We start from the raw sequence: 26,381 nt of genomic DNA on the forward strand, positions 1-26,381 counted from the left end.
GTTTGAAACATTTTGTACCATCGGCATTCTATATTATGATTATTTTTTTTGATTGTTTTTTTTTTTCTTTGTATTTGCCTCTCGCACTCGCCGAGCCGAAAGTTATTGATTTAATTCGTATCTGGGGAATGCTTAATCAAAATATATATCCGCTGCCAATTTGTTAGCCTCAAATTGTGAGTGTGCCTGCGTCTGCGTTCGCCGTTCGCCGTTCTGCGTTCTGCCTTTCTGCCTGTTACCGTTATTCCCAGCTATACGAACTGGCGCTGCAGCAATATTATCGATTCGCCCATAATTTCCCCAATGCCGGCCAAGCCGGGCTGTCAAATTCGCTGACAGCATTCAAAGTAGTTTTCCACATGCCAAAAAACATTGAAATATATATAGCTATATAGCAATTGTAACAATTAAGACTTGCCCCCAACCAGCAGACAAGTGCAGCGATACAGTAAACAAACAATATAAGCAACAACGACATAAGCATAAGCAACATTGTAAAGCAATTTTTTTTATTCTAATATTTAATTTTTATTTTGATTTTTGTTGCTATTTTAGACACTTACGTAAAAAAACACAATAGACTTTATCAAGGCTTTTATAATTTTAAAAAAATATTAAATATTAAATAAATATTATATTAAAGCAACTTTTTTATTCTAATATTTAATTTTTATTTTTATTTATGTTCTATGTTATTTAGACTCACACTTTCTAAAATTTTGGGCATAAATCATTTAAACTTTATCAAGACTTTTAATTAAATAAAAATATTAGTTAATTTTAAAGTAAAAGGTTTTTTAATAATTTTAAACGAAGACTTGAATTTACGAATTTTAATAAAAGGCTATATTTTACAATATTTATCAGCTATGAAATATGAAAATATTATTTTAAAAATTACAAATAATTTAGCTCAAATTTTTATATTTTTTTAAATCTAACAATTCTGTTTCTAAATTTTTTGCATAGCTCTTCTAGCTTTTCAAATTTAAGCTTCTGCTTGCTATATAAGCATATTGCTATATAAAGCAAAGTTTTTTTATATCCTAGTATGTCTACTGTATTTTATTTTTCACGTAATCATAAAACGCATGTGACCCACAAATATTTTACTGCCTGCCTGTCAAGTTTCGATAAAAACTGTCCCAGCAAAAGATTTTTAGCCACAAGTAATTTAAAATTTATAGATTCAAATTTGCAATATTTTTAAAACGACACAGCCCAAAAAGAAAAAAAACAACACTAAATGCCAGGGGAATGAGATTGATGCAGCGCTCTATGGCTTAAAGGTCCTTTGAGCAGCACTTTTGCCCAACGAATTGCGAATGGGCCAGCACTTTGGCAACCAGTGAACAGTGGGGCGTGCAATTGGTGGGAGTGACTAATGGCTGAAAATTGCTGCACTAAATGCTTTAAAATAATAGTCAAAAAAAATATATATAAATCGAAGCTTGTTTCACTTTCAACGGCGTAAAAATTTAAGCAAAAATATAATGAAATATACAAATGTATTAAATTTTCAGCAGCAGCTGCAAAAGCTTTTAGCAAATGACGAAGGACAAGAGACTGAACATAAAGTAGAGTTGTTTAAGTATTAAATAAAATTAATACAAAAAAAATAATATAAGAACTGAAATAAATCAAAAATAATAATATTATTAGAAATATATAAAAATTGGCATAAATCTAAGCAAATTAGCGCTGCTCAGCTTTATAAATAAGCTCAACATAATAAACTCTTATTGTCTATTATGGTGAGCTGTCGCTCAAGTTAGTTTAAATGATCAGATTATAATGCCTGGCCTGAATTTAGGTAAGCAGCTCTTGCCGTTGCTTTATCTATTTAAAATTCTGTATGCCATTTGGAATGCTTGCCAAACTGTTACGCGCGCTGACAAAACAAATGCAGAGCAGATCTCTCCCGTTCAGCACTTTGGGCTTCCAAGCTGCCAAGGCACTTGAAACTGCCAGCGAACTGAGCAACTGAACAACAGCCCAAGCAGTTCAACAATGAACAATGCTCAGCAGCCAGCAGCAGCAGCAGCAGCAGCATTGGTAGACAGGCTAACAGGCAGACAGGCCAAGCGGCAGGACAAACAGCAGCAGCAGGACTCTTCAAGCTGGACGCGAACCAACGAACTTTCAACGCAAAAGGTGCAAATAAGAATGAGCCCCACAACACGTAAAACTGCACAAAAAAAAAGCAGCAGCAGCATTACGTAAACGAAAAGGAAGAATAAAGCAAGCGCAGAGGTAGAAAAAAAAAATTATTTTGCAACAAGCAGCAACAACAACGACAATAATAACAATGAGAGGCAGCAACCAAAGCTGTGTGGCAGTAGGAAAACTTTTGAATAATTTATCTGGCGCTGAAAGGACGTTTTCATTAAAATTCGCCAACGTATTTAAAGTGCGAGATAACTCCCAAGGAGACGATTATTCAACTGAGTTCATTTGCCTGCTACACGCGAATGCATACAGTATGCGTCAAAAGTATGCGTATGAGTAAGAAAGTCAATCAATTGCATATACTCTAATAAACTAATGTTAGTGAGCTAAGTTAAAATAATTTTAACGTTTTAGACTTGTATTTTTAGGCGTTTTCTATACTATTAAAAGTAGTTCAGAGTCAAAGCGAATAGAGCAGGAAGCTTAACCTGCACAGCTTTACGATTTGGAAAGATTTCTAACAGTCTAAGATTCTAAAGCCATGAAATTCAAGTGAAATTTAATACAAAATGCAATTGTACTAAAGATAGAATACAAATAATCTATAGCGCATATATGAGATATAACCGTTACGAATAATTAAATTCATTATTTGATCTATCTGCAATTTGTAAAACTTTACATAATTTTCTTATGGAAATGTAGAATGTATATTTTAATTAAATTGAATTGAAATCAAAGTCTCAAGCACAAATTATTAGAATTAAAGCTAAAATAAAAATCAGACTAAAATTCAGTTGCTGCCAACGCTTATTTATGCTTCACTACTTACAAGTTGAACTGCATTTTATGCATTTTATACCAACTCAATTCTATTTAAAGCCTCAACTTGTTGGTTATGCTGCTGCTGCTTCCTCAACGTTTTGTTTGCTTGTCTTTGGGCAATGCTCAACACTGGCAGCATACACCATACACCATTCGTCTGAGCCGAAAGTGTTGTCTGGACCAGAGCGGTCTAAGCTGGAGTAGTTTGCTTGTTTGTTTATTTTGAAGACGCAGAGAGCTTGAGCTGAAATTGCTTAACATTTAAATTTAATTCAATTTCAGTTTTCTTTTTTTGCTTTGTGTCTTCTGTGGCAACACAATGCTCATGCCCCCAAGCAGCGTTCAGTGCTCAGTGTACAACAATGCGAATTATTTGTATATGCCGCATGTTTGTTATTATTATTGTTTACGCCTCTTTAACAGTCCCATATATGCTGTATGGCTATATACACCAGAGAGAGCTACAGCTAGGCATATATAATATATACTACATATGCAGCTGTTTGTTTGTTTGCTTGTTTGTTTATGCCGCAGCTATATATTTTCGTTCAATTTTTAATGCGCTTTTTATGTTCTACGGCAACGACGACGCTACGCAGTTGTCATGCGTATATTTCCATTTGTTATTGTTAAGCACATTGCTACAATTTTACTTGTTTTTGCATAAGCGTTTTTTCCGTTAATTATTTTTTACAAGGCACACACACTCACACACACATAAAAATAAAAATAATGCATATCGTAGCATAAAAACTTAAGCCTCGCTAAGCCGCGCACTGAGCTGTTTACAATGCCTGTGGCTTTAAATATCAACAGCCATTCAAACAAGTTCCCACGCAAAAAAATAACCGTTAATATTATGATATTCAGTTGCAAAAGTAAACATGCGACATTACGATATTTAAATTTAGTATATAGTTTATTTTTATATTTACTGTGTGTTTAATTTTATTATTTCATTGCTCATTGTTCATTAACAAAATTGCTAACTTACAATATGTTTGCTTATATTGCTTGGTATTACGATATTCAGTTTCTTCGTTAATTCTTCAAATTTTTACTATTTTCTATAGTATATAATTCCTATTAAAATCAAAAATTAAAATAAGCACATGCATCTACGGCGAGCCAGTTCCAGCTGCTGCTTCACTAACCCCCAAGCTACTTCAGTTGAGTTGAGTACTGAAAAAAAGTGTTGCATACTTCGATATGCTATGCAGAGTTTCTCAACTTCTAGTGACTTTACAATTCCCAACTGGTTCTAGCACGTAGAAACTTAATATATTGATAATCAATTTGAAATTTTAGACTGGGCCCTTGTGGCTTGCCTAGTTGAGATTTTATAGCGATATCTGCACACATATTCGACAAACTCATTGTCCGCCACTTCCTACCAGAACCATTTTTCAGTATCTCCTTCTTCAACATGTAGAAGAGATGTCGGCTGGTCGCGTATAGTGCCCACCTAAGTTGCAACTTTAGTTGTAACTTTTCTAAGTAATACATTTAAAATACACTGATAGCTACAATTGTTGTTCCTTCAATTTGTTGTAGGCAAGCAGTGTTGCCAGATTAACTTACTTCAAGCTAAATCTAGCATATTTAAAAATTAATTGACTTATAAAATTTGCACGTGCCTTTAGCAATATTCAAATAATAAATGTATGCTTAATTTCTCAATGAAACATTTTATAAGTATAGAAGCTTTTATTTTCGATTTTTACGTGATGGTTCTTCATATGATCGTGAATTTAAATCAAGCTAAAACTGCGCTGCTCTAGCGATAAGCCAGCGATGCAGTGTTGCCAGGTTTCAGGCGCCCACATAAGCTAGATTCTGCGTAAAAATAAGCTAGAATAAGCTAAAAATATGCTGAAAAACAAGCTATATTCAAATGCAAAAAAACATACAAAAACATTCGATTTTTTAAGTTTTTATTTAACTTAAATTAGTTAGCAAAACATCCAAATCATCACATTCTCCCTCACTTAAATATTTATCGTTTTTTTTAATAAGGCTTAAATATTTCTGTGGCAAGTTGTAGGTGTGGCAACATTCTCCATGTCTGCGTAATCCATATCTGTGAAATGTACAAACACAGCGCGGCTTCCTGCTCTTCTGTCTTCAAACATTTAGGAGCAAAGGTTAATTTTTGTGATTGACATATTGAGCTCGTTGCCGATATATGTTTCTTGGACGCCGCATGCTGCCTTATATCAAAAAGTTTTGCTGCTATTGTAGATTTGCAATAGCAGCAGTAGGCTTTTGTTGAGTCAGCAGGCAATCTTCGTAGCCTCTCCTTAAATTCGCTACTTTCCAGCCAAGCATCGCGGAATAATTGCCTATACTGTATTTTTGGCATCTGCAAGCTTCAATTGTCTTTGATTTCACAATTCACAATCCTAAAGACACCATCGATTAAAATAATAAAATTCACGATCATATGAATCAAGTTCGCGTAACAATCGGTAAAAAAAAAGAACCAGCTCCGATATTTTTATGCCGTGAAACATTTTAAACTTACAAAATATTTCGTTGAAGTCACGAATTCATTTATTGCTATAATATGCTAAATTGATTTTTGAAAAAGCTAGATTTCAGGCTATAAGCTATTTGCAAAATTTATAAGCAAATCCATTTTTAAATATGCTAGAACTAGCCTGAAATAAGCTAAACTGGCAACACTGCAGCGATGTACATTTCCCCATAGTGCGCTGGAATGTTGCGGTATTAAGTAGTAGCTATAGCTTATTTTAGCTCAGAATTTAGCTTATTTGGCGACTCAACATCTGGCAACACTGTAGACTGCATTCATCTCTTTCGCTCTTAGCGTTAACATACATACATCTCGCTCTAACATTAGCTATAGGCATGCAAAGCAGCGAATAAGATAAAGACGCGAAGCATAAACAAGAGTTCTGCTTCAAATGTTGGAACTCAATTATTATTATTTATTTTAATTACGGCATATTACTTTATTTTATTTTACGACATACAGCTTAGCGGTATAAATTTGACTCTTCACTCACGCATTGTCAATTGAAAAACCAAAAAAAAAACTGCAAGCAAAACATTGTTAGTGATATAGCGGATTACGTTTACCGTTATTTACAGATTGTTACTGCATTTGCATAGGAATTGCATTTTTATCCAATGTGCTGGCACTTTCATAACATTAATCCACACTCACTCACTCTCTCTCCCTCTCTTTCACTCTCTTGCACTTTGGCTGCTTGTCAAATTGCAATAAACATAACATAAATTTAAATGCTGTCGCTGAGATCGTGCCAGGCTCGTTGTTGGCCACTTTAAGCGCTAGATGCATAATTTAGTTAATTCCTGTGTTACATATCTACCGTTAGCTCCTTTTTTTTTTTTTGTTAGCTACTAAAATATATGGCGCACAGCAGCGACAGCGACTGCCATTTGCTGTTGTTGCTATTGCTGTTGTAGTATAAGTGTCGTAAATATCGCGTATACGCTCCCGGTGTGCCCCCAGCTCAGGCAAATGCTGCCAGGCGCAAGTGCATTTATGCAATAGCGGAAGCTGACAGTGGCAGTGGCATAAAAATGGCGTTAAGGGGTAGTTAGTTGATAGTATTATTGTTATAGTTGCTGTTGTTGCACAACAGTGTTGCCAAATTAGCTTATTTCAGGCTAGATCAAGCTGGCTGGTAAAAATTAAATAGCTAATAATAAATGTATTGGTAACAGTGTTGCCGAAAAATAAAGATTTGAAGACATATCAATGATCTGCATAGGTTTTTTGAATGATTATATTAATAAAAAAAAAGCAATAAAAAGGCTAAATGCTGTAGCAACGCTGATTCGTAATTATAAATACTTCATATGATCATGACTTTATTTTATAACCGATTGAATTGTGAAATCAAATAAAAAACATTTCACATTATTTCATATGCTTGGCTGGCAAGTTGCGCGCTTAAGTAGTGGCTAGCTTTTTTTTATTCCATCTGGCAACACTGGTTGCTGCTGTTTGTTGCTATCGTTGCATATCCATGCTGAGAGCAATTTCTTTCGCTGTAAGTTTTTTTTTACAAACACTGCAACGTTTCATCGCGCAATTTCCGCACAAGTGTTGGCAATATAAAAATAGCGACAAAATATAAAAGAAATTTATGTGCACCTATACACAAACACACACACACATATATACATATATATTTTCATATCATTTCAGCCATTGTTTGGCCAGTTTATAAAGTTGCAAAAAGAAATGCGCGGCAAACAAAATAAAATGTAAAACGCAAAAAATTCTGCTGCAGCCTGCTGAGAAATATGAAAAATGCACGCTGATGCGCTCGTTTGTATGCGCAAACTGCATTTAATTTATTTAAACAAATATTATTAAACATTGCACAAGCCGACCACAAGCTATAAATAATGCATTTTAAATAACTGCCAGGCACCTGAACCTTACAGTTGCAACAATAGCTGCTAGCTGGGCTAACAGCCCATGGCACTTGGTCAATTGCGCGTAAATATTTAATGCAACACACACACACACACACACACACATGTTGCAAGCGCAAGGCAATTTCTAAATTTGATTAACCAATTTTGAGCATTTCGGTTGCCCATCAAAATTACATAAACCAAATTAAATGTGCGGCTTGCTGCCCCGCTCCCCGCCCCACCCCCCACCAACACACAATTCATTTCGTTAATGCATCAGCATGGTTTGCCACCTGCCACACACATACGTGGGGATTGGGGGTAACAACTTTGTGTGAACTCTATATGTAAATTAAATGTTTATTTATTTGCAAAACAAATATCTCTTTGCTTATTAAACAGCTGTGCGCTATTAGCTAACTAAATATTATTTAGCGCAATTTATGCTATGGCTATTTATTTACTCTATTTAATATTTTATAATTTACATTATTTTGCAAAATGTGCCTCAATAATCCATTGATAGGCAGCAATCAATAACTTATTAAATTTTTATAGCTTTTTTATTGCATTCTTAAAGCAAAAGTAAATATTTCACACAAGTTTGCTTTAAGTCAGTGAAATAAATTGAAATTAAATATTATTAATATACAGGTGGCAAGTCGTTTACTGCTTGTTCAATAGCCAAACTGAACTGCTTCTCACACACACATTGAAGACAATGCATTAATGAATGTGTGTGAGCTTCAACTTCTTGAGTATCAAATACTTGAGTAAAGAATACTTAAGCATCGAAGCTTAGCTTGTTAAAGTCAAAAAATAAATAAATAAAGAATTTCATGTATGTGGGAGTTTAACTTCAATTGAGTTGAGTACTTCAATTTTAAATGAAAATGTTGCCAACTTGAAGTTTCTCACCAGTGGCGAGTGACTAACAACTCCCAACTGGTTCTAGTTCGTAGAAACTTAATAGTTGAAATTTTAGACTGGGCCTTTGTGCCTGATTTTATAGCAATACATCCGGCGATAAATCGGCATAAACGTAGCAGATACTTGTTTTGTAAGTTTCGAAAGACGCCATAAATAATGCATAAACATCGACATTCCCGCAAGGGAAGCACATAATGTAGCTTCAATTATTGAGTAATCGAATACTTGAAATAGTGAAATTTAGTTTGTGCCGTAAGTATTTAAAATACAAATTAACACAATTAAATGAGATTTTTTTAGTATGGTTCAATTTTCAATTTTTCGTATACTAAACATCAATTGGCAACACTGTTGGCGGCCCATTGAATTCTTTAACTAACTATTTTCTTTATTATTTCTGTTAACATTTAAATATAAAATAAATCAAGGACATTCAATCTACGGGGAGAGTTGAACCCACATTATCCAGTAAGTATTGTTCAATTCACTTCAATTGTGTTGAGTACTTAAAAAAGGCTTAGCACTGTTCTTCACCTTCGGGTGACTAAGAATTCTCAACTGGTTCTAGTTACATAGCAACTGCATAGGCTGATATTATATTGAGCTTTTTATCCTAGGCTCTTATGTTTGCTTAGTAGAGATTTTATATATCAATCTCTCTTCTACATGCTGAAGAAGGAGATAGTGAAAATTGGCATATGAGTGCTGAAATCGCTATAAAATCTCTACTAAGGCAAAAGCTATTGCAAGCAGAGATTTTTATATTATTCTCTCTTCTACATATTGAAGAAGGAGATACTGGAGATTGCCATATGTGTGGTGATGTCGCTATAAAATCTCTGCAAGGCAAAAGTTATTGAATGCATTGTAACAAGACTCAACTTATTTTATATGAGCAAGTTTTGCAATCAAAAGACTGACATTAAATTTTGTTTTAATTTAAAGCAAAAATATTTACTTCATTTATTTATTTAAATTCAAAGCATAATTTATATCTTTTTATTGCTAGAATTGTCATAAGGCCTACACATTTCTATTAACTGTGTGGCAAAAGTTTTGACAACTTGCGTAGAACAATTTAAAATAAAAAAAAAAGTTAACAAATAAAATTATGCAAATGTAAAGAGGCAGAACAAATTGTGTGCGCTAAAACAAAAGAGAGAGAGCGAGAGCGAGAAGCCTGAAACAAAAAGAAACTAGTCGACTTCATAATGTAGCCGAAACTGTTGTCATGGTGTAAAAATGTCTATTTACATAGTCATGCATCATGTACACTTAACAAAAAAAATGTGAGAAAGAGATGGCAGACAATAGAGACTATGTGTGAGCGAGCGGGCGAGCGAGAGAGAGCGCATAATAGTTTCAGGCAAATGCCTGAGAACGGTGCAAACGTTTAGATATTCGCACACGTGTAGAAAAATTAAAATATCTGCACAGACACACACACACACACACACACATATGTATATGGGAGCTTCATAAATTTTAAAAGCGACACTCGCTGCAGCCAGAGCAAGAGGAGACACAGATTGTGGCAAACTATTTGCAGTATAAAAGGCCTGGGCAAACTCTGTGTGTGTGTGTGTGTGTGTGTGTGTGTGTGTGTGGGTGTGTGGGCCAGGCCAGTGTAAATGCAAATAAATCCCAAAAGCAAAACCCAAAAAGTATGCAACACTAAACAACAAGAGCAACAACTACAACAACTGCCTGCAGTTTGAAGCAGCGTTTCATGGCTCGTTTGCTTGTTAAAAGATAACTGTAACTGCACAAACACACACACACACATACACAGATAGATCCATATGCAAAATATGCCCACTAGCTGACAGGTGCAGGAGCAGCCGCCCAACCCACAACACAAGCAGCAACAGCAATTTGTTGCTGAAATCTCAGCAGCTAACCAAAAAAAAAAAGAAATACATATATATATGTTATAGTACACGCTGCGCTGCAAATAATATGCAATGCCAGTAAAAAGATTGCAAACAGACATACGAAATTTATATATAGAGAGTCAGTCAGTTTGGCAGCAATCATTTATCGTCTATAACTTCAATAACTGTCAACATAGCTTGGCATGTGAGCTCGTTGGCTATGAATTATGGCAAACGTTTGTGCATTTATCAGCAGCTCAACAAACTTGCATTTCGAATTCGAATTTCGAATTTCATCGAATTAAAGCTGCACCGCACGCTTTTGTGTGCGCATTAATAAATAATAATAAAAAACCAAATCACTTTACAGGCGCGCGCACACGCCCACGTGCCGAAAAGTATGCTAAATGTGCAATTTTGTTGACCGGAAGTCGCATAAATTTTAAAACGGAAGCAACTAATTTAAATGTATTCAGCTGCCACTGCCGCTTACCTAATGAGCCACTTTTAAGTTACATTTAGGCGAAACGACAACGGCTACCTCTAAAAATGCTGGCTGCGCAGCTTGTGGTTGCGCTCGTATTTTAATACACTTTGACAGTTTTCAATGAAAAGTGCACAAGGGTATCAAAAAGTTGTGCAAATGTATATCATTATTTATAATATATTCATTTACTTTATCAGCAACACAAATAAAGTCGATTGAGGCATTTCTGTCTGTATGAGCAAGAGAAACTCAAAGACTATAGAAGCTAGAGTTAACAAATTTGGCATATGGATAGCTCTATGTCTGATGAAGATTGCTATAATATTTATTTACAATATTTATTTTAATTGTTTTCCCTTTTGTTCACAAATCAAATAAATAAAACTATTTACAAACATAAAATTACACAATTTAGCACAAAACTAATTAAAATTCTGTTTCTTGTATGTATGAGCAACAGAATCTCAGAGACTATAAGAGCTAGAGATAACAAATTTGTCATATAGACAATTCTATGGGCGATAAAGATTGTTATAGTATTTTATATATTAATTTATTGCCCTCTTGTCCACAAATCGAATAAAGAAAGCTATTTACAAACATAATATAACACAATTTAGCACAAAACTAATTTAAATTCTGTTTTTTTTTTTTTTGTATGTATGAGCAGCAGAATCTCCGAGACTATAAGAGCTAAAGCTATCAAATTTATCATATAGACAGTTCTATGTTCGCAGCAGACTACTGTAATTTTTTAAAATTTAATACCCCAATACAAAATTAAAAAAAATATTACTTAAACACAAAATATTTAACGTATTTGTTAGAGCTGCCTCAAAGTGTATTACAAAGTTGCTTCAGCTACACTTTAATGCGCTGCTTGTTTTTCTTTCGTTTTTGCATTTTGCGTTTTGCATTATTCAACGTCAACACAAAAAGTGCTTTTAACTTTTTTTTGCTTAATGCATAGACAGTAAGTGTTACCGCTTACAGTCTGAGCCTGAGCTCAGTGGAGTGAACCAAAAAAACTTGAATGCGTTTTTGGAGCTTATGAGAACAATAAACAAGTGCTAGCTTTTAATAAGCGTAATTAAAAGTATTAACTAACTTTAGCTATATACTAGAGACGACAACTGACATGCGTTTTATGTGGCGCGCATTAATGTTTATCAACAATAACGAAACAACAGCGAGTCAAAGTTTTATGGCAAGAGCCAACCTTTTGACAGGCCATAACTTTTAATGCGCTTGTTAGCCTGGCCCCATATGTCACGCCCACATCCCGTTCAGAGAGCCTAGCCGCAACGTTTTTCGTTGTTTGTTGAACTGTTGTTCAATGGCAGATTTCCGGCTTCCGGTTTTTTGGCTAGCTGAGCCCGAAAATTAAAATGTTATAAAACTGGCACTGGCCAGTGGTCGAGCCAGCAGCAGCAGCAGCAGCAACAACAACATCAAGCTAATTAAAATCATTTCATAAATTTTGGCCATTCCTTTGGGTGTGACAGCAAAGTGGCCCCAGAAGTGGCAACAACAAGGGACGAACATAACGATGCGAAAAATATTCCGTAGGCCTCGGGCGAGCAGAAGTCGCAACACGTGCAACATTCGCGCAACGCGCGTCAAATAGGAATTCATTAACAAAAGCGTTACACCAAATTTTAATTAAATATTAAAACATAAAAGCTATATATATATATTGTTGTTTTTGCTTTTGTTTTTCTTCTCGCGCTTTGTTTTATGCCTTGACGACAATTGGCGGCGGCCATTGGCTTCATTAAAATGCTGGATCAGCCAAAAAGTTTTTGCTATTTTAGATTTTTAATTGTTTGCGCAATTATTGTTCATTTGATGAACTCAAACTCAATAAATTGCGTATACGCAGCGTCTGCTGCCTTACTGCAGCTTAAGAGCAGTTTTCACACACACACACACACACACACATATAAAGATACACGCACTTACATGTAAGCACAACGTTTGCCTACGGCATTTAATGTATCTTTAATTTCCCCAGAGGTTCATGTCGCATACAATCAAAGAGGTGGCAAGCTTCATGCAACCAAGCAAAGCATGCCCCAGCTGCTGCTACAATGCGCAGCAGCTAAATAGAAACCAAGCTGCATATACGCTGAACTTTAATTATTTACTATTTAATTTAAAATATTTTCAAAAATGCCATAAAATGAATTAAATAAATGTAAAAAAAAAATGTATATTAAATAAATGTATAAAATATATATAACTTCTAAAGTGTTAATTGAAATGGCTAAAAATAAATACTACAAATATTTTAGTTAGATAATTCTACAAAAATGTATTTCCAAGTTGTGTTCTATTCTATATTTTATAGCATTTTATTAATTTTGCTTTTATTTTGCTAGTTAAAAATTCTTTTTTAATATATATTTTTATGTATATTTTTTTGTATATATTATTTTGTATATATTTAAAATATGATTTTCCTTGCCTTTGCAACTAAACTAAGCGTAACTAAACTTTCGCTGCGCACTGTAAGCTGCCGCTCAGCTAGAGCTATGCGTGTATCTCGCTTATGTGTCATATACACTCAACACACACACACACACACACACACAGACAGACACAGCAGCAACCTCATTTGCTCAGAAACAATCACACATGAGTGCATTCATCGTTGTCGTTTTCGTCTGTGTGCGGTGCGTATGCGTAATATTAACGCCAGAGCCCAACACCCAGCCACCCAAGCAGGCAAACAAATCCAAGATACAAATTGGAATTGGAATTGGAATAGCAGACAAGACAGCCAGCCAGCCCGACTTGCCTTAAGTTAGAGACACTCGAACTCGCAGTCGAAGTCGAAGTTTGAGTTTCAGCTTCAGTTCTCTGCGCCCGAACTGAATGCCCTAGACAATAATAACGACTTGTAGTTAATGCCGCTAAGCCCCAAAATGCAAAGTGCCAAATGGCATGAAATGTATTTCGACTGTTTGTGATCGATGCCTTTAACCCTCTACTTGGCGACTTAAAGACTCCCTAATGATGCCACTGGGAATGCAAGCGAGAGCTATGCAACTAATTAACTAACATATTGGCCGGGCGAAAACTTAACTTTCATGGCATGCTTCATTTATTTTGTGTATGCCAAATTGCGTATACGCCACGCACGCTTGAAATTCTGTGCATTTTTACATGCAAGCCAAGGCCGCTGCCGCTTAATAAACACAACAAAGCAAATTGGCAAATAAACTATGGCCACAGTGTTGTTAGTTTGGCTTTTTAAAAGCTAGATTTGCAAATTAAATAGGCCATTAAAATTCCAAAGCATATGCTAATAAAAAATATGGTAGCTTTGATTTTTGCATAAACTTTCTTCTAATCGAAATCTAAACTTATTTTCTAATCAAGTGAGAATTGTCAACTGAATTAAATTTAAAGCTGTCAAAATATTAAACATTTAGCTACTAACTAATATTCTGCTATATTCTTGGCTGGCATAAAGTAGTGGGCAGCTTATTTTTATGCCGAATTCAGCTACAACAGCTCTGGCAACACTGCATGAGGCTGAACTGACCAAAGTGTTTGTTGTGGGCATGCCAATTATTTATGGCGCGTTGAGTGCGCTATGTTAATATCGAAGGTATGTTTGTGTATGTGTGTGTGTGTACCTTAGCTTTGGTTGGCAGGTGTCGCCGTAATTGCCCGAGCAACTTGTTAATGACTGGCCAGGCTTCACTTCCATTGTTATACCGCATCCATTGTGCTTCAGTCCTTTGTTTAACGCCCAACAACAACAACAACAACAGCAACAGAAATAACAACAACAACAACGACAATCGTGTGCAATGTGTGGTAAACAAATTGGCTTATTCTCAGTGAATTTTGATTGAACTGCTGCAATGCTTTTGACCAAAAAGCTGTTGCCAGGGTCCAGCTCCCGTGCTGTGAAGACTTACAAGCATTTCAATTGCTTTGTTTGTATAGCTTAAGTACATAAACAAATTTATATCGCTGGAAAATTTCTATTGAATTCTATTCCATTATTTACTGACGTTCTCAGCAATATTTTGTACCAATCGATATTATCAGAACTCATAGTCAAGAGTATTTAATAAAAATAAGAGCATCATTATAATATTTATAATTCTAGTCAGCAGACTAGACTCTTTAGTAGACTTCACTATGTAGTATTGCTTATTGATAATAATATATTTATTAGCGGCATTCTTCTATTTACTATCGATATGATCGATTACAACAGCATCGATATTACTACCAAGTTACTTTTGCATTCATCAATTGTTTAAAAGCAATTTAGCATTTATTAAATTTCAAACAATTTCTTTAACATTTATAGATTCTAATTGTTTTTAAGTTACACTATCGATAGCACTTATATCCTGAGCTCTATCAACTGTCTATGCCACGCCCTAATCACAGCAGACTGTCAAATGCAACAAGAGCGTGTCTATCAATGCCATGTCCACCAAACCAGCAGAGCACAGCAAACCGTAAAGAAAAGCAACAAAAAAAGTGCAATCGCTTGGCTGGGCTAGCTTAGCTGACCGACGAAGCGCTCTTGTCCAAACTGGAGCGCATCAATGGGGATTTATAAAAAATGCAAATTCATTAGAGCAGCCGCTGGGCGCTTAGCGTTGAGTTGCGACTCCAATGTTGGCTTAAAGTGTAGACAAAGTGTGCCAGGCCAGGCCAAGCAGCCAAGGCGGCAGCCAAAGTGCAGCGTCATAGTTTCACCTTTTTTTTTTTGTTTTTGTCCGCCCTATTTTGTGGGTTAGGAGCTAGAATGCTGACCAGTGGCTGGGGAATTATGCCCCCGGTGGCATATTTAAAATTACAAATAGACCATGAAGATTGATTTAAGAAGTACAAGGAATAGGATTAATGAGTGGGTGACCCAGTTGCGGAAATGCGCCCGTCGTGCTTACAGCATCCATGCTGTATGCTATGGCAACGGCATCTCGACTCTGGCCAGCGCAATTTGAATTCAGTTGCTGTTTATGCTAAGGCATTGGGATATAGAATATAGAAATGTACTTAATTTTATTAGATATAGATTGTAGATTGTGCTGCTACAAATTCAGTTAGCCAAAGCATCATTTTGATTTAGTTCCACACAAACGCTTGCATATAGTGAATAATATAGGCTATCGAATTTAGAAGCTATCGATAGTATCGATAAAACAACAAGTTATCGCAGTCAATGCCATTATAACTCAAGAATGTAATTACGGCTACGAACAAGGCCAACCCCTTTTGGCCATTTGTTAGTAGCAAAACTTGAACTTAACTGCTTGTTGTTGTCATTTTTACGATGCAACTACTTTATGCCCCTTGGTGTTGTCTTTGCACACACGTCGACAGTTCTCTGCCAACGACATTGACTGCTCATTGAAGTCAAGTACCGAACAGAGCGAAAGAGAGAGAGAGAGAGAGAGAGAGCGAACGAACGAACGAGCTCATAAATCTCAGTAAGCACTTGTGGTAAAAAGTTTTCATTGTTATGCTGAGGCAGGTGCTTCAAATGAAATTCAAATCGCTTGCCAAGCTGCGTGTTGTTGATTAAGTTAGGTAAACGCCATAACCACTAATATGGCTTATACTAAGGAGGCAAAGTACTGGACTGGAAGCTGCTATGGCTGCAGTCATAAGTTCAATCAACATCAAATTTAATTAAAACGCTAAAAGCATCCGACACGCCCACTAATGCAAAAGCAGCAACAGCAAATGCAAAAAAAGAAAGGAGAATACAAAATACATAGTTAGGTAAATGGGAAAAAAGAGGCAATGAAATGGCCAAGGGTTGCCCCATGCAGCATTAAAACGGAAATAATTGTGGTCGAAGCAGCAGCTCGAGAGCTGCCGCTGCCACTGCAGCTCTTGGGGCGTTTCAACATTTGCCACACTTTTGCCAGAGCTCTCGTAATTAAGTAGACATTGCCAACTTACGAGCTCAGGCTTCAGTCCAAAGGCAAAGCAGCAAGAGATACAATAAAGAGGTTGCCTAGGCTGTCTGGCTAGACAGGCAGGAAAAAGCTGCCACTCTACGCTTAACTTCCTGTAAACTGATTGTGTGTGCGTGTGTGTGTGTGTGTGTGGCTGTTGGCAAAAAGTTAAAAGTGATTGCAATATTGCTTAGCAGCCAACGTTGTCTGCAATACTCTTAACAAGTCAAACATAATGCAAAAATGCATGCCAAACATATTCCCAACTAGATTGATTAAAGTTAGTTCAAAGCGTAGTCAGCATTCAAATTGAAAAACAATTCAACAGCAGCTGGCAGCAGTTAAAATTTAAAGTCTTTTTACAAAAGTAGCTCATTGATTATTATAAGTTATATTATAGAAAGTATAATCAGTTTAAAATTTAATTTAACTCAGAGCATAATTTAAGCAAAAATAAATAAATAAAACTCACCAGCATTTTATGCATATTTTAGTCATATTCATTTATTTTTAGATGAATATGACTAAAATATGCATAAAATGCTGGTGAGTTTTATTTATTAATTTTTGCTTAAATGATCTAAAAATAAGTAAATAAATTTTGACATATAAAAGTTGTATGCAAAATAAAAGAATTTTGTTGAAAAGTCATAAATTATTAAAGGACAAAATATTTCAAATTACACTTAAACTAACCGAAGCGACAACAATTTGGCTTTAGAGTTCAGTTTCTAAATCTTATTCTTAAATTATTAATTTTTGCTGCTTATTTAAATTCTAATTTAATGCACTAGCTAAAAAATTTGTTGCTATTTTTGCTGCTGTGAGCAAGAATTAATTGCCAGCTTTAAAATATTTACAGTACCTATAAAAACAACTTATTATGTTATGCTCTTAACAAACTTAAATAAAGCAATTTAACATAAAGCATATATTTATATTTTTTTTATATATTTTAATTGCTTAAGTGTGCAATGTGCTTAAAAAACAAAACTGTGCGCTAGTTGTGCTTTTGTTAACGCTGCTTACAAAAAAAAAAAATTATAATCCAAATGCATTTATTGCGGCTTTGAAAGTTGCTACATACATGCAACATGCCCAGAGATAAGCATCATTAAGAGGCAACAAGGCAGCGCAACTAAGCTGCAACACAATTATAAACACATTTCTCTTAGCCCCCCAAAAAAACGAAAACATTAGCCAAGTTGTAAGCGCGGCGCATTTGCTTTATTTATAAAATAAAGCGAGAAAGAGAAAGAGAGAGAGAGAGAGATATGTAAGTGCAAAGTTTTATATTTTATATGCATTGTTGCTGTTGTTGCTGCTCACTTTCAATTTGGCTTTTCATGTAGTTTGGGGTGGGGGGGGAGGCGTATGCGTAATTGTTTTTATTTTTACAGTTAGCTGGCAGCAACTTTTGGCGCAACACTTTGCAACGTGTGTTGGCTAAATTAAACACCTGTGGGCGTTGAGCCACACCTACAACACAGAGAGAGAGAGAGACACACATACATGCCACTTAGATATGCAGCTGTATGTGTGTGTGTGTGTGTGTGTGTTGGCAACTAATTTAAAAAGTAATTTTTACTTCCGGCATTTATACAGCTGCATTTAGCAACACGAGTTGCTGCCACATCTTGTTGCAAATTCACAACTTGCAACGGTAGCAGCAGCAACAGCAGCATTTGAAATCAACACAATGGCGTCGTCAGTTTGTTTGCTCAACCAGCCAAATCAGAGTAAATAATTAGAAAAGCGCCCACAGGCAGCAGCAGCATCAGCAGCAGCAGCAGCAGCAGTGGCAGCTGTAGCAACAACAACAAGCGCAGCAGCAACAACGTTAGCTGCTGCTTATTTAACGCCAGGGCAAAAGCTGAAGTGTTTGATTATACTACTGACGTGCCACACGTGCCACAGGGCCAAGTGCCACACAGCGCCACAGTTCACTTAATTTGCCATTGACATTCAGCGGCAGCTTTTTCATTAAATTTATTGCCAACTTGCCAATTGAATTATGTTAAATCCAATTAATTGCCAATCCGCCCGCCATGCATAAATTGTAATCAATTTCAATTGTCTGCGGCAGCAAAAAAAGCAACAAAAAAAAAATGGAAATCAGCAACAAGCATAAGCAAAGTCAAAAACTATGCTAGGAAAATTCCTCAAGACAGTGCTGAGCGTAATTTATGACATTAATGTTAATGTCAGAGCAGCATCATTAAAAATTTCGATAAGCAAAAGTGAGCATAGTCGACACTTTGGAACGCTGTGCAGCGAACTCTTATATAGAAAGCAAGTCAAGTCGCAGCTTAAGCTTAATTTGAACACAAAACTTTAAATTGCAAAACAAAAATGAGGACAAATACATGGGCGTAGTAAGGGGCTAGTTAGCATATTTACAGCTTAGCATATATAGTATATATTTTTTGTAGTTTTATATTATTTTTTATAAGTTAAGCAGCATAAATTTATTTTTGCCAAGTCTAAATTCTGGCGAAAAAAAAAATACAGTCACGACTTTGCACAACGATTAGCAAAATAATCTTAAGGCTAAGAAATTTCATTCTAAATTCCAGTTTGTCGCTTTTTTGAGGCAACAGTTTTGTTAAAAATATAAAAACAAATTATTAAAAAAATATTGCAAATATTCCAAAAATTATTTTTGAATTTTTGCATATAAAACTGAAGTATTTTGCTATTTTCTCAGTGCTTATTTTTCAAAAATTATGCAATTAATTAGTAATTCTAAGCGTAATTTAAATGCTTAACAGACTTTAAGTTTTATATAATTTTTATTAGTTAAAGCTATGAAATTAGGCCAACGCTTAGTGCTCACACATAAACTAAAAGACTGTTGTGCACATTTCTTGAGTACAGCGTGTAAAAATCAAGGCTAACGCATCATTAACTAATTCATCAGTCTGAACTAATATAAACACAGTTTTATATGAGGCGGCAGCACTAAATAGATAAGCGCTGAAGCTGAAGCTGAAGCTCAAACCGGGGAGCATTTTTATTTTTATTTGCAGCTAATCATAAAAATGAAAGCAAACCAAACACTCATAGCATAAGCTCATAAATGGGCATATAAAGCATATCAACAATAAATTGCTGCATAAAAGGCAAACTGAGAAAATAAACACACACACACACACGCACAAAAAAGCGAAAAAAAAACAACAAACATTTCATTTGCTGTCTTAAGCTAAGAAGAAATAAACTCGTTGGCAAGCAGCAACACCCCCTACCCCCTCACAGCCTGCTCACATTTTTGTGCGGCGCCGCTGCCTGCGTGTGGGCGTGGCGGGCGCCGCCATCTTTGTACGCCATGTTTGAAATTAATTTCATTCACACAAAAATTCTCGCGCGCATACAATTTCATTAAGCAAATATTTTCAACGCCCCAGCGGCAGCAGCAGCAGCAGCGGCAGCAACAAAAACAAAGCTACCTCTGTTATTTTTTCGACTACTCCCCAGCCCAGCCCAACCCCTCCTCCTCCTCCCCCTCCTCCTTATTGTTGTTGTTGCTTTTGGCGAGTTAACGATGCGCAGCATTTATGCGATTTTAATGCCGCAAGCATCGCTCAAATGAGCCGCTCATAAAAGTCGCCACGCCCACCCAGCGAGGGGGCGGGGAGGGGTGGGAAGCGGTACATTCACAATTAATGCATTAAAAACGGCAATGCAACGAAAGCATTTGTATGGCCAATAAAAATGGCAATTTAATGACATCTGCAAATTTGCAGCCTCAAAATAATTAGCATAAAAATGAAACACAAACATTCACACACACAGACAGACACACACACACACAATAAAAATGCATAATTGTGGAAAATGGAAAATGCACAAGCAGCGCGCTCAGGCCATAAAAATAAGTGAAACGATCGCATTTTAAGATAAACAAATCGTTTATGGCCCCAAACAGTTAACTGATGTGGAATGAGTTCGAAATTCGAAATATTTCGAAATTAAAAGTCGCACGCTATGTAAATGAGACTCAATCAAATTAAGTTTCGCTTAAAATAGGAACAGCAGTTTAATTTAATTGAAAATTATATTATAAATTGAGAGCTAGAGCTAACTTAAATCAAAATTTGAGTTTAAATTTTTATTAATTAAATTTGTGTGCACTCAAAAATTAAGCTTTAATTTTTTAACAATTCTCTATCAAAAAAGCAAAAAGTTTCTGATAAAAATTAAATTTATTTTAACTAAACAGAGCATTTAGGAGTTCTATTTAAATTTGTATTATTTATTTTTTTAGTCGCTTTTGCTTAACTTTAAATTGCAGCTGCTAAAAACAACAATTTGAATTGCTTCAAATTAAATTAAATTCAAAAATTAGTTAGTGCAGCAATTGCATTAAAGTGAATTAAATTGAATTAAAATAATGTAAATGCTGCGAGTCGAAACAACTTGCATAAGCCGCAAGGTAAACTCAAAATGCAATAAACTAACATTGAAACTTATTTAATACGTGCACTAAACAATTGTTTTTAAAACGCTTTGGCAGCAGCGCCAATTCGAACTCGAGCACGAGAACAAAAAAGGGAATAAAACGAAAGTTTCTGCCGCTGCGGGCGGCGAAGTAAAAGTTGCGCTTTTTTAATTGCTGTTTGGTCAAAAGAAAAATGCAACAATTTCTGTTTCAATTGTGCGAAGCGAGAGAAAGAGAGAATACACGTTAAATACTGAAAGCACAAATATACGCTCAAATGAGCTGAATTAAACGGATGCGAAGCGTGCAGACAATGAAAAGAGCGAGAGAGAGAGAGAGAGAGAGTTGAAGTGGTTTGCACGCTGTCGATTTGGCGTTGAAATGATTACGCATTTGAGTGCGGCTTGTAGCGCAAACTGCGACACACGCACACATATGTGTGTATGTGTATGTGTGTGTGTGTATTGACCGCTTGAGTAGGTGGTAACCACAAAAGCCGCACGGCCGCAATCGAAAGCGCGTGCCTGAGCGAACGAGACTTTTGGGCTTTCCCACCAGCTCCTCCAATATTTCAAATACGCGTCGAACGCATTTCCGTTACAGCGGAAATGCAACTTTGCCCATCCGCGTTGTTCGTGAGCATAACTGTTGTTTATGTTTGCAGTTCAGCTCCCAGTTCGCAGTCCTCAGTCCCAGCGCAGCAATCAACGTTCATACGCTAAGAAAAAATACTTGCAAACTCGAGTTATGCGCGTTTTTCAACACTGTTAATTACATTTCGAGCACTTTAGTATTTAGTGGCAGTCTTAAAATTAATATGCGCTTATTTTTGTAAAGAAAATATTTAATGCAAGCAATTTATTGAGCTAAATATTCGCATTTGGCAAAGAAATTTTTAAATTGTTGCGTCAAATTTCACTTACATAATTTTTTTTATGTAAAATGTTATATTTTTTTATATACGTATACTTAATATGACATTTTGTGTATTTGTAGTCTCGACTGTTTATATTGTTAACAAAAATCAGCAAGAATTCTTTTCAATAATCTCTCAAAATAACTCAAATCAAAGGCTTTACATTTTGAGTAAAAGTGGCTTAAAAAATTGTAGAAAAATATTTGCTTTGTTTTGCTATCAAAAATCAAAGACCAGACATAAATAGTTTCTACTACTACTTTCTTTGTTCTCAGTGTAGCGTAGCACAGCTGCAAGCTGCCCCAAACATCAATTTGACTTTGTTTTCTGGACATCGCTTTTTATGTTAGGGTCAACGGCAGTAACAATCTCTCACTCTCGACTATGTCTCGTTGCTATTGCCGCTTGGCTCGTTACAAGCCTCCGTTTTTTGCTGTTTTTTTTTGGGCTTTTTATTTTCACTGGCACTGCAATTTTTGACAGCTATTTTCTTGGCCGTTGACAAAAAGCCTCACGCACAGTAAATTGAGATGGATGAAAGGCAATGGGCAGACAGACAAACATAGAACGGGCAGACTGACAGCGTAGCGAACTAAAGACCACGACTAGACTGACTTCATGCTTAGCCAATAAGCCCACGCGCCGCCGCCACAAAAAAAAGGAAATTGTGCTGCGTTGTGGCCAGTTGACTTGCCCGGCTGCGTGGCCTAATTGGTTTGGCATATTGCAAACACGGAAGGAGTAAATGAAAAGTAAAATGCATTAATGGCTTGCAATATGGATATAGCAGCGGCGAGAGCTAAGCATTGAGCTAAAAGTCTATTTAAAAGCTGAAATAGCTGCAGGCTACGCTTTAAATTTGTTTGCTCAGATGGCATAAAAAAATTCAATTTAATTTAAATAGCTTAACAATCAATGTTAGCAAATGGAATGACAATATTATTTTTATTCAATTATATCGCACTCTTCAAACATTCTTCAGCCAAAATAAATAACTCAAAAATAATTGTTGGACATAGATTTTTGTTGATAAATTCACAAACTGCAAAGTTAAAATGAAAAAGTAATTGCTGGAGTCATTTTTTAAAATAATAAAATTAAGAATAAAAAAAATTAATTATCTTATCCCATTTTTAAACCAATTGACGTCTTAGCAGCTTGGCCGCTTAAATTTGTAGCGCGCGCTGCAAAGTAGGCAACACAATATGTTTAATTTTATTTGAATCCCACATAATTTGCAAATCAATTATGCCGCTCTAATAGATTCTTTGTTTGTATTATCAAATCGCTTAGGCGTCGCTGATTAATTTCGTTGCAGTAATTGTTAGCATATCGTCTATATAGCTGATATATACCTATGGCATTAAGCTGCTGGGCTTTGATATACAATTGAGCTCATAGTAATAGTAATTAAGAGCCAGTCAATAGAAGCGCCCCCATCCGCACTTACGGGTTTGTGGCTCAGGCTCAAGCAGTGCCGACATTTTCATTAATTTGCACAATTGAATGCTTTTCATTAAATTGCAATTACAACCAAATTAATCGCCTTGGCAATTGGCAGCCCACATCAGCTGCTCACTCGCTCGCTGTCTCGACTGTCTAAGCGGCTTATCTAACGTTCGCTCATAGGCATGACGCACAGGCTGCTGCCACAGCTTGCTGTTCGGGCTGAGCTAATTGAAATGCATGTGAGCTTAGGCCAGACGGGTTGGCATATCGTTAAAAAAAAAAAAAAAAAACAACAGCATAGACTAGCTTAGCCCCCAGGCTAGACTAAATGCAAATATGCAAATGTAAATAAATGTGCAAGTGTCACTCGCGCTGTCGAGCTGTAGCCTTGGCAATTAACGAACGACAGCTGGAGCTCAAGTGTGTGTTGCATAATTGAAGCAGCAGCCCCAACAATGAGTTGCAATGTCGCAGGCAGCGCATAAAAAAAAAAACAACAACAAAAAGCAAAACAAAGGCGGTCAAAAGGCGCTTCAAGTGTTTGCGCTGCAGCAACAACAATAACTCAACTCAGTTCAAGTGCCACACGCACGTATGTTGCACATTTCGCATGCACATGCTACCAAATGGGGCGTGGTCAGGTGCGAATGCGCAGCTCGAGGGGCTGTCAGCTCGAACACGAAGGTCCATTCAGCATAAGAGCTTCAATTTTTTGTGTGCATTTTTTATGTTTTACTTTCTTTTTTTTTTTTCTTGTATGTTGTTGCTTTTGTATTGTATTTTCTTTTGGTTCAAGTGCCAAAAAAAGCGAAAGACCGAGAGCGAGACAGTCGCAAATATTGTGTCAATGCTTAAGATGAAAGCAAATAAGCAACGCAGTTGCAGTTAGGACTTCAAAACGCTTTGGCATGCATTTCTGTATGCATGCTGACAAAAGCTAACAGCTCTAAATAATGCAGACTGTGACAAAAGCTGCGTCACTGATGGCTTTAATATTTATTAGACATTAAAAATTAAGACTACTTTGCGCTTTTGAGAAAAGAAAAAGACGAAGGTGGTGGCATTGAAGGGACATGTCAAAAGAGGAAAAGTAGAAAACAGCTTAACATAAACGGCTAGAAAGTAGAAGGTGAAACGAGAAGAAGAAGACAAGCTAAAAGAAGAACATATTAGCAAAAGAAGGATAGAAGAAATGAAGAGAGCATAAGAAAGATTAGTTTAGAGAATACACCAGCAGGAATGGAAGAAAGGCAGAGAGAAGGCAAGATAAAAGAAGAATAAATGAATAAAGAAGACTAGTTTAGAGAAGACACTAGCAGGAATGGAAGAAATTGGGAACTCAAAAATAGAAGACAATAGAAGAATGGACGGAGCGAAGAAAATATCTGCTTTTGCTCTTTTAGAATCTGCTTAAAAATCTCTCGGCTAATTCTTCTTCTTTATCTTCTTCTTTGCAGTTAACCGAACGCCCTTTTTGGAGCAGATAAAATCACTACAAATGCAAAATGAATTCGGAGCAAATTATGCCGATGTCGTCTGGGTTGCCACCACCGTCGCAGAGATCTACATGCGGCGACTACAAAGCGGAAACGGAAACGTATGGGACGGCGAGCGTACCGGTATATGGGCCCATCCCGACTACGTCCGGCAGCAGCTACGCTACTTTTTCCGTATTGTCCAACTTATCAAAAGCGGCGACAGGGCAACCATCGATGCCGCTAATGCTGCCCGCGCCTACGACCACCACGTTCAAGTCAATCCCAATGGGCACCACGCCGACAACTTCGACGAACCAGCCCCAGCTGACCTTGTTGAACCCGAATACCCCGAACCTGATCCCACTATCGATGTCGATGTCATTGAGTACGACGCCGACGCAGCAGCAGTTGATGACAACGCCGACGGCGCTGCCCCAGCAGCAGCAGCAGCAGCAGTTAATGTCAACGGCGACGGCGCTGCCGACGCAGCTGCTGCCGATGCCGACGCTGGAGGATATTGAAGTGGCAACCCAAGCAACAGCACAAGCCCAACCACCACCACCACCCAGCGGCATTCTCAAATATCCAGCACCAGCCAATGTCGGCTACATCAGTGAGCTGCTGCCACTACCACCCACAGGCGCCAGCACCAGCAGCTCCATCAACAGCGGCAATTGCGGCACGCTCAAAAGCAACGCCAAGCTGTTGCCACTACAACTGGGAGTGGTGCCTACGCCAGTTGTCGCCACCAGCTCCACCACACGCAAAGAACCGCCGCCGATTTCCGTCAACGTTGCCGCCGTCGCTGCAGCCGCTGCCGCAGCACAGGCGCAACCACAACAACAGCAGGAGCAACGTACCGGCTGGTGCGCTTGCTTTGGCTCGCCGGCGAACAATCCGGAGGAAAAGACACCACCCGACTATGACAACAAGAAGAAGAAACGCAAGAAGGCAGCTCAGACAATTTGGTCAACACTGCTCACCAATATGGGCATCTGCACTCTGCTTCTGGCCTATACACTGCTTGGTAAGTTATCGATACTATCGATATAATTAAATACTATTGCTACTAATCGCGTAATAATTAGCTCATCAATTGCATTTAGTATATATTTATATACAGACGATTTAGGTCACATAAAAATGGCTTAATACAAATATTAAAGCAATATCATTCATATATCGATAACAAACTGTCGATATACATATACTGTTACAATTATATATAATATATATTGTAAAATGCAAATGACTTAAAGCAAAATAATGCTTTAACAAGAATGCACAATTCAATTTATCGATACTATCGATCAAACATTGTGCCAATAAGTAAAACTTTAAAGCTGCAAGCATAAATTGCATTTGAAATTCAATCAGAATTATTTTAACTACACTATACACCAATCGCTTTAATCCTTTTACATATTCATACCCCTACCTATCGACACCCGTAACCC

General features: G+C 36.7%; 1 protein-coding gene across 1 annotated transcript in view; it reads left to right on the top strand.

The window, feature by feature from the left end:
* The window catches only part of LOC108607094, a 47,943-nt gene that overhangs the window by 7,165 nt on the left and 14,397 nt on the right, over nt 1–26,381 (top strand). The window contains exon 3 of the mRNA XM_033294373.1: nt 24,904–25,951. Within this exon, the coding sequence (XP_033150264.1) occupies nt 24,952–25,951 (1,000 nt within the window). The 5' untranslated portion in view covers nt 24,904–24,951. The remainder of the gene's footprint in view (nt 1–24,903; nt 25,952–26,381) is intronic.

Source organism: Drosophila busckii, chromosome X (genome assembly GCF_011750605.1).
Source record: "Drosophila busckii strain San Diego stock center, stock number 13000-0081.31 chromosome X, ASM1175060v1, whole genome shotgun sequence".
Lineage (NCBI taxonomy): Eukaryota > Metazoa > Arthropoda > Insecta > Diptera > Drosophilidae > Drosophila > Drosophila busckii.